Here is a 14,197-nt window from a genome sequence, read left to right on the forward strand (position 1 = left end):
AAACTACAAAATTGGTCAGGCCAAATTAATTATATTTCCTAGTCAAAAAATATAAAATATGCATATTATATGATAAAAATATATTATATTTTACCGGTTATTATTTTTGGAAACTGCTAAAAATATATATTTCCCAATGGCTACTGGCTTTATCGTATTTGAGTTAGAGTATAAAAGTTACATATAAATAACTTTACAAAAATGTATATACATGATAAAAGAATTTAAAAAACAAGAAAAAATGAAAAATATTAGATCTGCGCATGATAGCACAACGCAGGGTATATATTCCCGCCAGCTAAAAATATCTTCGGGTTAATTTCCCATTATCCTATAAAAACCGTTAACAAAATAACTGAAATAAAAATCTCAAAGTTCTCTAACAGTACATCAATGGCATCTTCACTACCACTAAGTTTCCACATCATCCCACAGAACAACAACAACAACAACACACCGAAATCCCTCTCATTTTCACACCAAACACACACTTCAACTTCATTTCTCTCTCCACAGTACTCTTCAACAACTTCGCTCTCAGTATCTCACATTTGCTACAGTAGTTTGCCGGAACGGGAGGAATCGCGGTGGTTAAGGGAAGAGCAACGGTGGTTGAGGGAGGAGCAGCGGTGGTTAAGGGAAGAGCGACGGTGGGAAGCAGAAAGAGAAGCTTTGTTGCTCCAAATTCAGAGTTTACAGCTCCGTTTAAAGGAGGTTGAGAATAGGAAGAATTCTCTTCCAGAAACTTCGGTGACTGAGACTGTTGCTAATATTGCTAAATTATTGCAGGTGTGTGGTACATATGGATCTATTTGACTTATCCACACTATCCAAATGCCCTATAAAAAGAAAAAATGAAGTGAAATCGTCCAATTTATGGCCAGTTCAGTTTGGATTATTAATCCTGATTTACCTAATTTTTTACTAAAAGCTTTTTTCGGTCATAATTTTGGAGTTATACCATGATTATTGCTTCATTAGAATTGATTATTCACCTTAGTGAATTTTAACATGTGATAGCAGGTTAGTTACTATTTTTACCAAGTTGACATTTAATGATTATCAAGAGACTAGTTGTTTAAATAATTTTAACACCGTCAGTGTATGTAACTTAAGCTCTAATAACAAAGGCCTCTATTAGGAGTACTTTTTAGATGATTAGTATAGTAGTATCATTTTCATGATCCAAAAAAATAAACAGCAGGCTCACTAGTCCATTGTTGTTTGATTAAAATGTGAAGGTATAAATTTCTAAGTATACTCTTTAGAGTGTGATTATGTTTATTAAACTTTACTAGTATCAAATTTATGCATTTGAGGCTTTAAATTATTTCTCATTTTCTTTTTTTAGAATTCAACTTGGAAAATTTCACCTTCTTTAAAATAAAGTTTCACATTTTCATGAGTTTCTGAGATTAGTAAAATGGCTATCCATTGGCAAATTGTTCATGATTTATTTGTTTGTTTGTTTTCAAGTGATTCTTGGATCGTGGTAAATGTGTTACTGTTGCTTTGAGAAGTTAAGGAAGAAAACACAAGTACAATCAAAAGGAAAGAGTATACTGTTGATTTTCGTTATGTTTCTTTTTTGGTTTTCTAGCTGCTGAAGGAGGGGGAGCTGGGAAAGAACGTTAATGTGATTACAGAAAATGGGTCGATATCTGTGCCATTAATTTTAGAAGCAGCAAAAGAAAATGAGGTTATAGTTAAGGAAGCAGTAGAGCAGGAGAAGGTGATTAGGGAAGTTCCTAAAGAATCAGAAAGAGAGGGTAAAGAAGCCAAGAAGAGGCGGCCATTGAGAATGGGATCTGAAGGAGATGAAGTTCGACTGATGCAGGTCTGTTAACTTAGAGTTACCATCTTTTTTATCACATTAAAGTAGTGAATTCATTGCTCCTGCTTGTTTGATTGATTCTTTGTTCTATTTTGTATTTTGACATATGGTAGATGTATGGTTGAAGTTAATGCAGTCGATCCGTTTAAAGAACAAGTGCCAAAATAGATTGTAGTCTTAAAGAAACTGTCACTTGGAACCTTGAAGTAATGAGAACTGTGTGGAAATAGAATAATGAATTTGAAAAGATATTTGGCGAGGATTTTTTCTGGAGAGTGAGTTGGGTGGGAAGGTGTTTCGTGTTTCATGTCATGCTACACAGAAGACTCTAGTGAATTTATGGACTAGCGAAAATTATATCCGAAACACAATACAGTCACAGCAATAAAATGATGGAGCTGCTGTTATTGAAGGTATTTTGATGCAATGTTGAGATTGACAAACAATTAAGACGAGAAATAAAAACTAGTATGTTTAATAATTCCACTATTGTATTTCTGTCTCAGAGACTCCTACAGCTGCTGAAAATCCTTAGATTTATGGTTCAAAAGTGTTATTGTCTCAAATATACATCAACACCAAAAGCATAATATTTTCTTATGGTCACTTCCTTCTTTCGGTATGACTCTCTTCTACAGTGTTTTGATTAATCAAGCTGATTTTACCGACTTATCATGGACGTGACACAGAGGATATATTGCCTCTATGTTCTGGAGTAAAGAGTAATATTATTGCTCTTGTTCTGGAGTCACTATTAAGTGAATGGATTGCCGATTACTGAAAACTGCGTATATTTGATTTCCTTAATCCCTGTGATCAACTTCATATGACTTTTTCTGTGTGTGGTAGACTCCTGAAACTTGAATTGTGTTGGATCACATAAACACACAAGTTATGGCTCATTTTCATGGATTTGTTCTTGATTTGCTTTATTTACTTAAGCATCTTTCTCTCCTTCGTGGGTACTATATCCTTCTTATTTAGTACATCGCTTAATTACATTCGCCTTTTTAGGAACAATTGTTAAAATTGGGTTTTTATTGCGGTGAGGAAGACATGGAATTCTCCAGCTTCGCTAGTGGGACTGAGAGTGCTGTGAAAACTTGGCAGGTATGTTCTAAGCTCCATCTTATTATCAGGAAAGTCTCAAATTATATTTGGCTTAGCTGTGTGTAATATACATATGATTCATATGTTCCGTCATATCCCCCTGGGCAGGCGTCATTTGGTGTCCCAGAAGATGGGATTATGACTTCAGAACTTCTTGAAAAATTATATATGGTGCAAAATATTGACGGAGTGAAGGAAAATCCAAAACAACCAGATGGAACTGAAGCAAAGGTGTGTTATCCCTTCTAACAAACATAACAGAGGTCTATACTGATATCTTTGGCTCCCTACAAATTTTGAACTCGAAACTTCTACTAATTCCAGATATTTGGTTAATCCTTTTTTTTTTTTTTGTAATTTGGCTAAGTGAAGAGGTTTATCTGACATCATTCTAGAATATACGACATGGCTGCTGTCTGGTCTTGTATGAGCATTCTTCCATGATACTGTTCTATTATTGTTTCTTGATGTGTCATTCACAGGAAATCTTAAAGGGATGTACTTGCTACAATTTCATACGCCTTCTCAAATTGATCTAGTATGAGGAAATCAACGAATAGGAAAAATGAAATCCAGTAGTTGCATTCATATGATTCAAGTCCTTGTGACTAAAGTTATGCATTTTTTTTAAAGAACCAAATTAAGAAAAGTACTCTCTCTTCCCTTTCTCTCTCGGCGCATTTTAGCGTGCTTTGCTAAAGTGCACTCACCGGAATGGGGAGAGCACGAGGACGACCATCCAAAGCTTCGAAACATACAGATGATGAAGGAAATGGCTCCATGGCAGGACGAAGCTCAGGAATTGTTAGAATTGTTACACCAAAAGCTATTGTGACTGGGGGTAATGTTACTGTTCCATTGCTCAAAGATGGAATACAGGATAATAGCACTATTGAAGAGAGGAAATCGGTGGAGGAAACATCAATCAACAAAGGAAAAGCACATGCAACAACAGATCTAGCTATATGGCCAGCGCTACCAAGTCAAAGTGGAGGAAGCAAAATACAGGAGGTGAAATGGACAACTCCGGTCAGTACTCAACAGGATTTAAACTCAAAAGGAAGGGTCCAAGAGCAGATACAAGTCAAAGAGCAGGAAGTAGTACAGATACAAGATGGAAGCACCAAAGGAACAGGAATTCAGAACGTAGGAGCTCAAAGGAAACTGCAGCTAGAAACGGAACAAAAAACAGGAAGGAATTGGTCGATGCTATTTGAGGAGAACAAAATGGCCAGAAAAGGTATGGATCTGAGCTATGTACCACCTACAATATCTGAGGATGAAATAATTGTCGAATTGATCCAGGAGGATATTAATAGTGAAGTAGACAAATGGAAATTTGCGGTTATTATGTATGTTACTGGTGGAACACCAACGATTGGGGCTATGGAAAGGTTTATAGCTGGGCAGGGGAGCTTCTTTGTTAAACCTAAGGTATACTACCATAATGAAGGATATTTTGTGGTGAATTTTTCAAGTCTAGAGGAAAGGAATATGGTGATGTACTCTGGGCCTCACATGCTTAACAACAGACCTGTAGTAGTTAAGCAATGGACTGTTGATTTTGATTTTGATGAAGAAGACTTAAAGACTATACCAATATGGGTGAAGTTGCCAAATCTACCTTTGAGCTGCTGGAGTGCAAGTGCACTGAGCAAAATTGGGAGTGGTCTAGGCCAGCCCATATATGTTGATGCTTGTACTTCAAACATTGAAAGAATTTCCTATGCAAAAATTCTAGTGGAGGTAGATGTCACTAAGGAGCTACCAAAGAGTATTAAAGTGAAGGATCCTAAAGGGAGAGTGATGGTGCAAGAAGTGTGGTATGATTGGAAGCCCAGCTACTGTGCAAAATGTATGAGAATAGGACATAACTGCCAACAGCAGCAGCAGAACAAAGTAGTACCAGACAAGAAAGCAGGGCAACAACAGCAAAGAGCACCTGTAAAACAAAGAACTGAAAGCCAACACCAGCAGGAAGTGAATGCAAGAGTAAATGAGCAAGAAAAAGAAAGTGACAAAGTAGGAGCAACTGATGAACAATGGCAACAAGTTAAAAGCAAGTCAGCAGCTAAAGGACAAAAAGTATCTGTACCTGAGCAGCAATTACAAGTACTGAATGGTTTTAACAGTTTAAGAGAGATAAGCCAGGATCAAATTATGAAGAGAAATGAAGAATGCAGTACAAGTAGAGGAGGGGAGGTAGTGGTGGTACAGGAAAATAATACAATTGCTTAATGTTAGTAACAGGAATGTCAGAGGGTTTAATAAAGTGTTTAAGCACAAGGAGTTAAAGGAGTTTGTGAAGACAAATAAAGTAGATATTATAGCAATATATGAACATAGAGTAAGTGACACAAAGGCTGATAAGATAATTACAAATACACTACCACAATGTATCCAATACATGTAAAGGGAGAATCTGGGTGATTTGGAACCCAAATGTACTGCAGTTCACAATGATAGGAAGTTATGCACAGGTGATACATGGGGTTGTAAAAAGCATTACAAGCAAGACTGAGTTTCAATTTTCTGCAATATATGGATTACATAATATAAATGATAGGAAAGCATTATGGGACATGGTAAGGACCATAAAGAAACAAGTCAGGGAGCCATGGTTACTAATGGAAGACTTCAATTCAATACTGGGAGCTGAAGACAGAATGTAAGGCAGGGATGTGCAGGATAGTGAAACAAAGAATTTCAGAGAAGTAGTTGAGGAATGTAAGTTGGTTGAATTACCTACAATAGGCAGATCATATATATGGACTAATAGCCATGTATTCAGTAGAATTGATAAAGCTTTGGTTAATGATAAATGGATGCTCAACATGCCTCCTAGACAAGTACATATCATGAATCCTCTTTTCTCAGACCTTTCCCCTTTGGGCATTGAAATAAATGTGAAATGTGATAATAAGAGAAGGCCTTTCAAGTTCTATAAATGTATGGCTGATCATCCTGAGTTTGGGCAGATTGTGGAAACTAACTGGAAATGGAAAGCAGGGGCAATGGAAGATATATGGCAGAATTTGAAGTGTGTTAAAGCTGCTCTGAAGCAGTTAAATAGCAAAGAGTTCATGAATGTTAAGCAGAAAATAAACAATATAAGAGAGGGACTGCAAGAAGTACAAGGAAGAATGAAAGATCATAATGCACCATCAAGGCTATTTGAAGAAGAGAAAGAGATGATACATCAGCTGGAGAAGTGGGATAAAATTGAGGAGTCCATCTACAAACAGAAGTCAAGAATACAATGGCTACACTGGGGGACACCAATAATGCTTATTTCTATGCAAGTATGAAAGGAAGGAAGGCTCAGAATCAAATCACAAAGCTCATTGATAGTAAGGGTAACACCTTAACAGACTATAAAGAGATTGAAACTGAAGTGGTTGATTTCTACAAAAACCTGTTGGGATCTACATGCGGAAGCATGTTAAATAGGAAGCAACAACTGGAACTCATAGCTCCTTTTACTAAGGAGGATGTACTTGAAGCTCTCAAGAGTATTGATGATATGAAGGCACCTGGAGGAGATGGTTTTAATGCTTGCTTTTTCAAAAGAACATGGAATATGAATGGAGATGAGATAGCAAAGGCAGTTCTGCAATTCTTTAGCACTGGAAAAATGTTCAAACCAATAAATTGCACAGCTGTTACACTTATTCCCAAAGTGAAGAACCCAACTTCAATAAAAAAATACAGACCAATCTCTTGTTGTACTACCCTATACAAGATCATATCAAAGATGCTAACAAGTAGGCTGAGGATGGTCATGAACACACAGGTGGATGAAAGCCAGGCAGCATTTGTACCTGGTAGAGGATTGATGGACAATATACTACTCAGCCATGAATTGATAAAGGGTTATGGTAGGAAAGGAGTCTCACCTAGATGCATGATCAAGATAGACATGCAAAAGGCATATGACTCACTTGAATGGGTGTATTTGGAGCAGGTTCTAGATGGGTTGTGTTTTCCTAAAAAGTTTGTAGGTTGGATTATGGAGTGCATTGAAACAGTGTCCTACTCTATTAATGTCAATGGCAGTCCTACTATTCCATTTGATGCAAGAAGGGGTGTGAGACAGGGAGATCCTATGTCTCCATTGCTATTTGTCTTAGAAATGGAATACTTGACCAGAAGCTTGAAGAACTTAAAGGATCAACCTAACTTCAACTACCACCCAAGGTGTGAAAAACTGGGTACTATTCAACTCAGTTTTGTTGATGACCTACTACTTTTCTGCCGAGGAGATAGGGTGTCTGTGCAATTATTATATGAGTGTATCAACAGCTTTTCACAAGCTTCAGGCTTAGTGGCAAATCAGAACAAGAGCAGCATATATTTTGGAGGTGTTTCAAGTGCAGTACAACAGGAGATTACTCAAATAACAGGGTTCAGCATAGGTGAACTTCCTTTTCGATACTTAGCGTCCCATTAAGCACAAAAAGGCTATCCATAAGCCAATGCCAACCATTGCTAGACAAAATGCTGCGGAGAATTACACAGTGGACAGTGAAGTTTCTGAGCTATGCAGGAAGACTACAATTGATCAAAAGTGTACTTATTGCTATACAGTCTTTCTGGTCACAGATTTTCCCTTTGCCAAAGAAGATCATTCAACACGTTGAAGCCATTTGTAGGAAATTCCTATGCACTGGTGATACTAGTTCGAGCAAGAAGGCTTTAGTGGCATGGAACAAGGTGTGCAGACCTAAAACTAAGGGAGGACTGAATGTCACAGACCTTAATACATGGAATAGGGAAGCTTTGCTGAAACATCTGTGAAACTTGGGCAAGAAAAAGGATAAACTATGGATCAAATGGGTGCATGCATACTATATAAAAGGAAGGGAATCATGGGAAGTTGATGCAAAGCAAGCTTCTTGGATTGTAAGGAAGATACTACAAGCTGGGAAATACTTGACTGGAGCACGTTTGGACATAGGAAGGGTAATGCAAACTGATTCATTTTTCATTAGAGGAATTTATAAGCAACTAAGAGGGGAATTTCTAAAGGTGAGCTGGAGTCGATTGTTGTGCAATAACAGAAGCTGTCCAAAATGGAAATTTATTATGTATCTGGCAGTGCAGGGGAGTTTATATACAAAAGATAGATCGATAAGATGGGGAATGCAAGTAAGTCCAGAATGTCCAATGTGTGAGCATGAGATGGAAAGTCATAACCATATCTTCTTTACTTGCTCTTTCTCAGAAGATGTTTGGAGAAGATTACTAAAATGGATGGATATCAGTCGAGAACCAAAAGGATGGGATGAGGAGATCAAATGGGCAATAGAACAGGTGAAAGGCAACGGATCCAAAACCATGTTGTACAGGTTGTGTATGACTGGAGCAGTGTACCACATATGGCTGGAAAGAAACATAAGGATCTTTCAGAAGATTAAGAGAAGCAGTGAAGATATTACTAGACAAATAGTTAGAGACATTCATTGTATAGGTCATAGTCATAGTAGATTGAGGAATAGTCTGCAAAAGCTCAACTATTATCCTTAGAGTAGGCATTGAGGAAGAGATGTTACTAAGTTTGGGGATGCATGTCCAAACTTAGGAAATATACTTGTATATATTTACGTGGAAATAAAGTCTAATTACCAAAAAAAGTTATGCATTTTCCTATCATGGAAAGGAAATTGACCCATTCGTTGCCTTTGACAAATAACAACTGCTTGCCCATTACTAGGGACTGATTGAATCTAGTTTTTGCCACTGTAGTTAATTTTAACGCAGTTGACATTGTCAATACCACACGATGATTATAGATGTATGCATTACTTGATAGTGAATCTCTCTTGCCAATGAATTGGTTGCTAAATTCAATAGTTGTGAATGGCTATGTGCACTGACGGTAGACTGTCATTGAGTAATTGGCATCAATAAGGTGACCATATTCGAGACTTGGATAGACGTGATCACAATGATAAACATGACAGCTCTTTCTTGTTTATCATTCTTTGCCTGTATGGATTGAGTTCTACTGAAACTACATCATCAGAGTGAGTTGCCAATGTGTGTTGTAATTCAGATTCATCCTGTAAAATCATAAGTAATCTCAGACTAATATGGTTTATAATCCAATGTTTTCCTTTCCTCCTCAGACTAGTGCAAATGGTGCCCCAGTTGCATCTATCATAGAAATAGAGGAAGTTAAGCAGACAATTGTGAAAGAAGACAGTGTGTCTGAAACCGACGTGTCACATCATCGAGTCTTTCTCCTTGGAGAGAACCGATGGGAAGAACCTTCCAGACTTACTACAAGTAGGAAACCGGCGGAGACTACTAGTGGCAGTACCACCACGAAGTGTCTTACTTGTCGTGGAGAAGGTCACTTGTTATGCATGGGTATATTCTCTGTCCCTTCTCTTGTCTTTGCACCTTTTAGTACTAAGTTTTGAAGAACATGAAATTTTTTATGCAACTGGAACAATGGAAGGACTATTGTCAAACCTTCTCATTATGCCCCCTATCTTACTGTGAACTGTTTGGGTAGAAAAAATATCATTGTTATTATTACTATTGTTATCCTTTTTGGAGCCTGAGTTTCTCATAAGTAGTACTCCAATTTGTAATTAACAATGTCAAACAAGTGAATACAGTCACTGTGAGATTGATCTATTTACAACAAAGGAACTTCTTGATTATTATGGTAGCAATTCCATCTCTGTGAGTTTTTTCACATTGCCAGTCACAAGCCCCGCTAAAGGATGAAAGTTACAATAGGTAGGACATCCGGCCTAAAACTAGTCAATTTTTTTATAAATCCTCACAATTCATAGTACATTGTTTTGTTCTTGTGATGGCAAACTAATGTAAAGTTTTCCCCATGAGAATTATAGCGGTTGAAAGATCAATTCAGGGAACATTTGTAACTTGTTAAATTTTCACCAGAAGTGCATCAGTATGTTAGCCATTTTTTATGATCTGTTTCGGTGGCTAACTTTGAGGCCGCCTTGCGCAAAAATCATGTCTTTTACTGCCATCTTCTGTTAACATACTTCTATTTTTGTGCAGAATGTGATGGGACTGGTGAGCCAAACATTGAGGAACAGGTTAGAGGACTCTGAAAGCTTTCCATAACTGTAGTTTTTTTGGGCTAATTTTAATTCTCTCAGTATTGCTTGAGAAACTTATCTTGGAATTTTTTTAGCAGTTTATGGAATGGATAGATGAAGGAATGAAGTGTCCCTATTGTGAAGGTCATGGATTCGTAACTTGCGATGTTTGTGAAGGCAAAAAGATAGTGAAAGCTTAGTGGATATATGTGCAGTTGTATATTACTCCCAAATACAGATTTCTACTTTTGATTCTTCACCTCTGATGGTAGATAGACCAGAGGTAAATTGTATACGTGGATATTTAAGAGGGGCCAGAAAGAAAACAATACTGACAAGTCAAACTATCTTTATAACCTCATTACAGAGGATATATATTATAACATAAAAATCGGTTCTGAAAAGAATAGAGTTTTTGTAGTGAATGATTGTTATATAGAAATGTTGTTATAGAGAAGCCCAACTGTATTTGATTTCATGATAATGTCACGCATATGAATGTGTTAACAAAAACAGAGAAAACCTTAATGGTTTTTGTGATAAAAAGAAGAGGTACAACAAGATAAAATTATAAATTGAAGATGATGGAGATACTAAACGCGTAAATTATATTATAATATTGTCACCAAATCATTGCGAATTATCAAAAACCAAACTAATTTTGTTCAACATGCAGATATTACTATTGCCAGCATTCACTGTTGGTCCTCAACATATTTTAAACCAATAAAAACTGCATCATGTAGCAAAAACTATAAAGGGTTAAATAGATTTTTCACTCCCCTTTTTCGTGTACATATATATGTAAATATTGCACGACGTATTGTTTTTTTCCTCAAAGCTCCATCTATGTGGTAGTATAGTTTCATCACATCTTACATCTTCATAGATTTGTCTTTGGTTTGTTTGAAGAGACGCGCCTCGTCTCCGAACGCATGGTCACAAACTCTTCTGCAGCTGAAGGGTGAATTCCCACCTGGAGTAATGAATAGAAGGAAAATAAATGAAAATAATATATAGCTTGGTTAGAAAAGACAGAAAACTGAAACAAAAAATAACACGAAACAACTCAATATCACCATTCTTTAGTGATGAGGATTCAGTCTATAGGGCAACCATTCTAGGGAGTAGTTTTTTTGAGAAGGTAACAAATATTATTCACAAAATTGTACAGAGTGAGCAAAATCCAAGAAGCATATCCCTCTTCTACCCTTGGACGGATTCTATGAAATCTTGAATGTGTTACTTCTACAACAATTCTATTGTAATAAAAAACTTAAAGTCTTTTAGGAAGAAATTGTAACAATAATATAAGACTTACTGTACTGTCAAACTGTTCCTTGGTTGCTCCACACTTTAGTGCAATGGCAATGCCCTGTTGGAGGAAGAAAAAAATTTTGTCAAGCAAATGAATATATAGAAACCCTAGAGTAATGGCAAAAGGAAGAAATCCACGAGGGGCATTAAGGATGAAAATTTAAAGCTCATCCACCATCCGGAAGAAGCCATTATTGTCACTTGATTCTATTATTTACTTAAATTAAGAAGAGAACAAAAATCAAACATTTCATTTGCCGAGATTGATGCCCTTTCTTCCCTCTCCATATCAAAAGGCAATTCTTATTTCTTAGTCACTGAGAAGAAAAATCACTGAAAATTTTATGTTCCCTTTTTGGTGCCAATAGTGGGAGAAAGAGGTAGCAAAACTTGCTCACATTGTGCATGTAGAGAAGCAATGATGCAGGGAAAATGAAGACAAGTGAGTGATAACCTAATATTAAGGGCCATCCACCTCTAACCATGAGGTTTTAGAGGTTCACTTCAGAAAGCAAAGTGGGGGTAAGCCACTATTGGGACTCCTGAGTGTAGTGTTTCAGCGGTTAGGTTTACCATACCTAGAGGACAAAAAGGATGAACGGAAAAATGAAAACACGCACGGGATGCATATCAACAACAACAACATCATCAGAAAACCCTGTGTAATCCCACAAGTGGGGTCTGGGGAGAGTAGTGTGTAAGCAGACCTTACCCCCACCTTGAAGGTAGAGCTGTTTCCGATGAACAAAGGCAGTGGGGGACAACACTTATAAGTAGAAAGACATTCAGCAAAGACATGTGAACTATGAAACATAAAAGGGAGATGTGATTTCAGGAGAAAAAGACTTCGTTTGAGGGTCACTTAATAATGGAAGCTGTAAACATTTTTATGGAACAAAAAGGATGCCACCCTCAATGACGATGAAAATTAATTGAGCAGTCATATCTGCCATTAAGACTCAGATGACACCAACTACGTGGCATGATACTCAAATTATTCACGGTTGAGAATCTCATCCTGGCACTCATAAAAGAGGAAATATACAAGGTTGAAATTACCAAAAACATAGAAAAGGTAAGTGAAACAAATTTATATGCAGCACTGACGCAGAAAATACATGCCTGCATGATTTCAGGTGCATCTGGACCGCACATGGATGCTCCCAAAACTTTATCTGTCTCGGCCTCAACAAGAAGCTTCATTACTGACTTCTCTTGTCGTCTGTTACATTATGAATGTTAGGAATTAGTTGCCACAGTTGTACTTTTATTAGTGCAATCGATTTGAAACATCATGCCATCGAAGAACCTAAGTACATAATAAAATAAAACACTACTCAAGATTCAACACATAACACGGCTCCAAGATTCAACACTGCAGTCGTTCAATCACATGAATGCGACATACAAGAAACCTGTAGTTATCCAATATCCAGTACTCATAACATATGCTGATATTACCATTTTGAACAAATAAAAAGATACTGAAAAGAAAAATACGTCACCATTGTAACTTTAGCTTATTTGCACACAAGAATCGATTTAAGAGCCAGGTTAAGAAGAATTAGCTGTAATATATTGGAGTTTAATGGGTATTCATTTGGGGCAACCTACTGACAACAAATCAAAAAGTAATTAGGTGGGTACCCAGAAATGGTGTTCTTCATTGGATTGAATGTTGACGTGTAAACTGAAACTTCACCATTTACTTGCTCTATGGCCTGTTCTTCGCTAAGCCCCACAACAGAGAGAGGCGGGATGCTGTCCAGCAAGAAATAAGATGCTTGTTATTGATCTAACCAAAAATACGAAACGAGATTCTAGTGATTAACCTCAAATAACTACTTTCTACCAGGTAAGGGCTTACTTCACAACATTGAAGCAACCAATTTCAAAAGCGTGATAAAGAAAATGAGAACTGATAAAAATAGTATCCATTGACACTTCCGACTAAAGTAACTGCCACTATTGGTATTAATTGCCAATTTTCTTCTCTAGATAATTTGGTATCACTAAAAGAATTCACCCGCAGTCTTCTTAGAATCATCAATCTCATTGAATAGTTTTCATCAATTGACATCAATTTTGTAAAGACGATGGACTTTGGTCTAACTCAACCACAAAAACTAGCTCATGACTTGAGGATTGTCCAAGACTGTATAAAGAGACTACAGTTCATTCCCTCAACCTATGTGAGACATTCTAACATTCTCATAGGCTCAGTACAGGACATCTGGAGCGTAGATAACATAATTTGGGCCCAACATCTAGAAACATAACAGGGATTGGTCTGACTTTGTTATGATGTAAAGAAAACGTACCTTAGGCCTAACTCAACCCTAAAAGCTAGCTTATGAGTTGAGTATTCTCCAAAATCATTCATAAACTACCTGATATTCCTTATGTTAGACACTCTTAACAGACTTGATCACCAATAAGTACTCACTTCTGCTGCTGTCCTCAAACCGCTTCACAAAATGTCTCCATAAGCTTTTCTTTGAGATTAAACTCAAGAAGCCATTTTCTTTGGAGAATGTTTACATCAGCTGTCCTATGAGATGGAATTCAAGTAGCCAATTTCTTTGGTGTCATGTTTTTCCCGCTAGAACTCAGCTCTCTATGAACGGATGTCAAAGTTATTTACTTCCTCAAAGAGACTTGGTAACTCTAACAACTATATACTGGAAGATCTTTCTCAGATTGATTATACTAGTTTGAATTATACTGATAAAGAATGGCAGTTAGGAAATGATATACACTTTGTAAAGGACTAGGACAAGCTATTCGGGATGGAGCGTTACAACAGATCACAATAAGGGGTTGCGGGGGGGCTTTTTATTGTTGGTTTTTTTTT

General features: G+C 36.9%; 2 protein-coding genes across 8 annotated transcripts in view; one reads left to right on the top strand and one right to left on the bottom strand.

Annotated features, from left to right (window-relative positions):
* The first annotated feature begins 338 nt into the window (after positions 1 to 338).
* LOC109218533 lies at positions 339 to 10,695 on the top strand. 4 transcript variants are annotated; one of them, XM_019382905.1, is made up of 7 exons: positions 339 to 789; positions 1,601 to 1,837; positions 2,849 to 2,944; positions 3,053 to 3,175; positions 9,073 to 9,316; positions 9,986 to 10,023; positions 10,122 to 10,695. In XM_019382905.1, the coding sequence occupies exons 1-7, from the start codon at positions 394 to 396 to the stop codon at positions 10,224 to 10,226; spliced, it is 1,239 nt and encodes a 412-aa protein (XP_019238450.1). In that variant the 5' UTR covers positions 339 to 393; the 3' UTR covers positions 10,227 to 10,695. The 4 variants fall into 4 exon arrangements, with proteins under 4 accessions (XP_019238450.1, XP_019238451.1, XP_019238452.1 ...); XM_019382906.1 differs by having other exon boundaries at positions 10,125 to 10,695; XM_019382907.1 differs by lacking the exon at positions 9,073 to 9,316 and having other exon boundaries at positions 10,122 to 10,233.
* The window catches only part of LOC109218532 (glutathione reductase, chloroplastic), a 14,586-nt gene continuing 11,006 nt past the window's right edge, over positions 10,618 to 14,197 (bottom strand). For all 4 annotated transcript variants that reach the window (XM_019382902.1, XM_019382903.1, XM_019382901.1 and 1 more), the window contains exons 14-17: positions 12,991 to 13,104; positions 12,466 to 12,565; positions 11,348 to 11,401; positions 10,618 to 11,002 (exon numbers count right to left, since the gene is read on the bottom strand). In XM_019382902.1, coding sequence (XP_019238447.1) covers positions 10,910 to 11,002; positions 11,348 to 11,401; positions 12,466 to 12,565; positions 12,991 to 13,104 — 361 coding nt within the window. In that variant the 3' untranslated portion in view covers positions 10,618 to 10,909. The remainder of the gene's footprint in view (positions 11,003 to 11,347; positions 11,402 to 12,465; positions 12,566 to 12,990; positions 13,105 to 14,197) is intronic.

Source organism: Nicotiana attenuata, unplaced genomic scaffold (genome assembly GCF_001879085.1).
Source record: "Nicotiana attenuata strain UT unplaced genomic scaffold, NIATTr2, whole genome shotgun sequence".
Lineage (NCBI taxonomy): Eukaryota > Viridiplantae > Streptophyta > Magnoliopsida > Solanales > Solanaceae > Nicotiana > Nicotiana attenuata.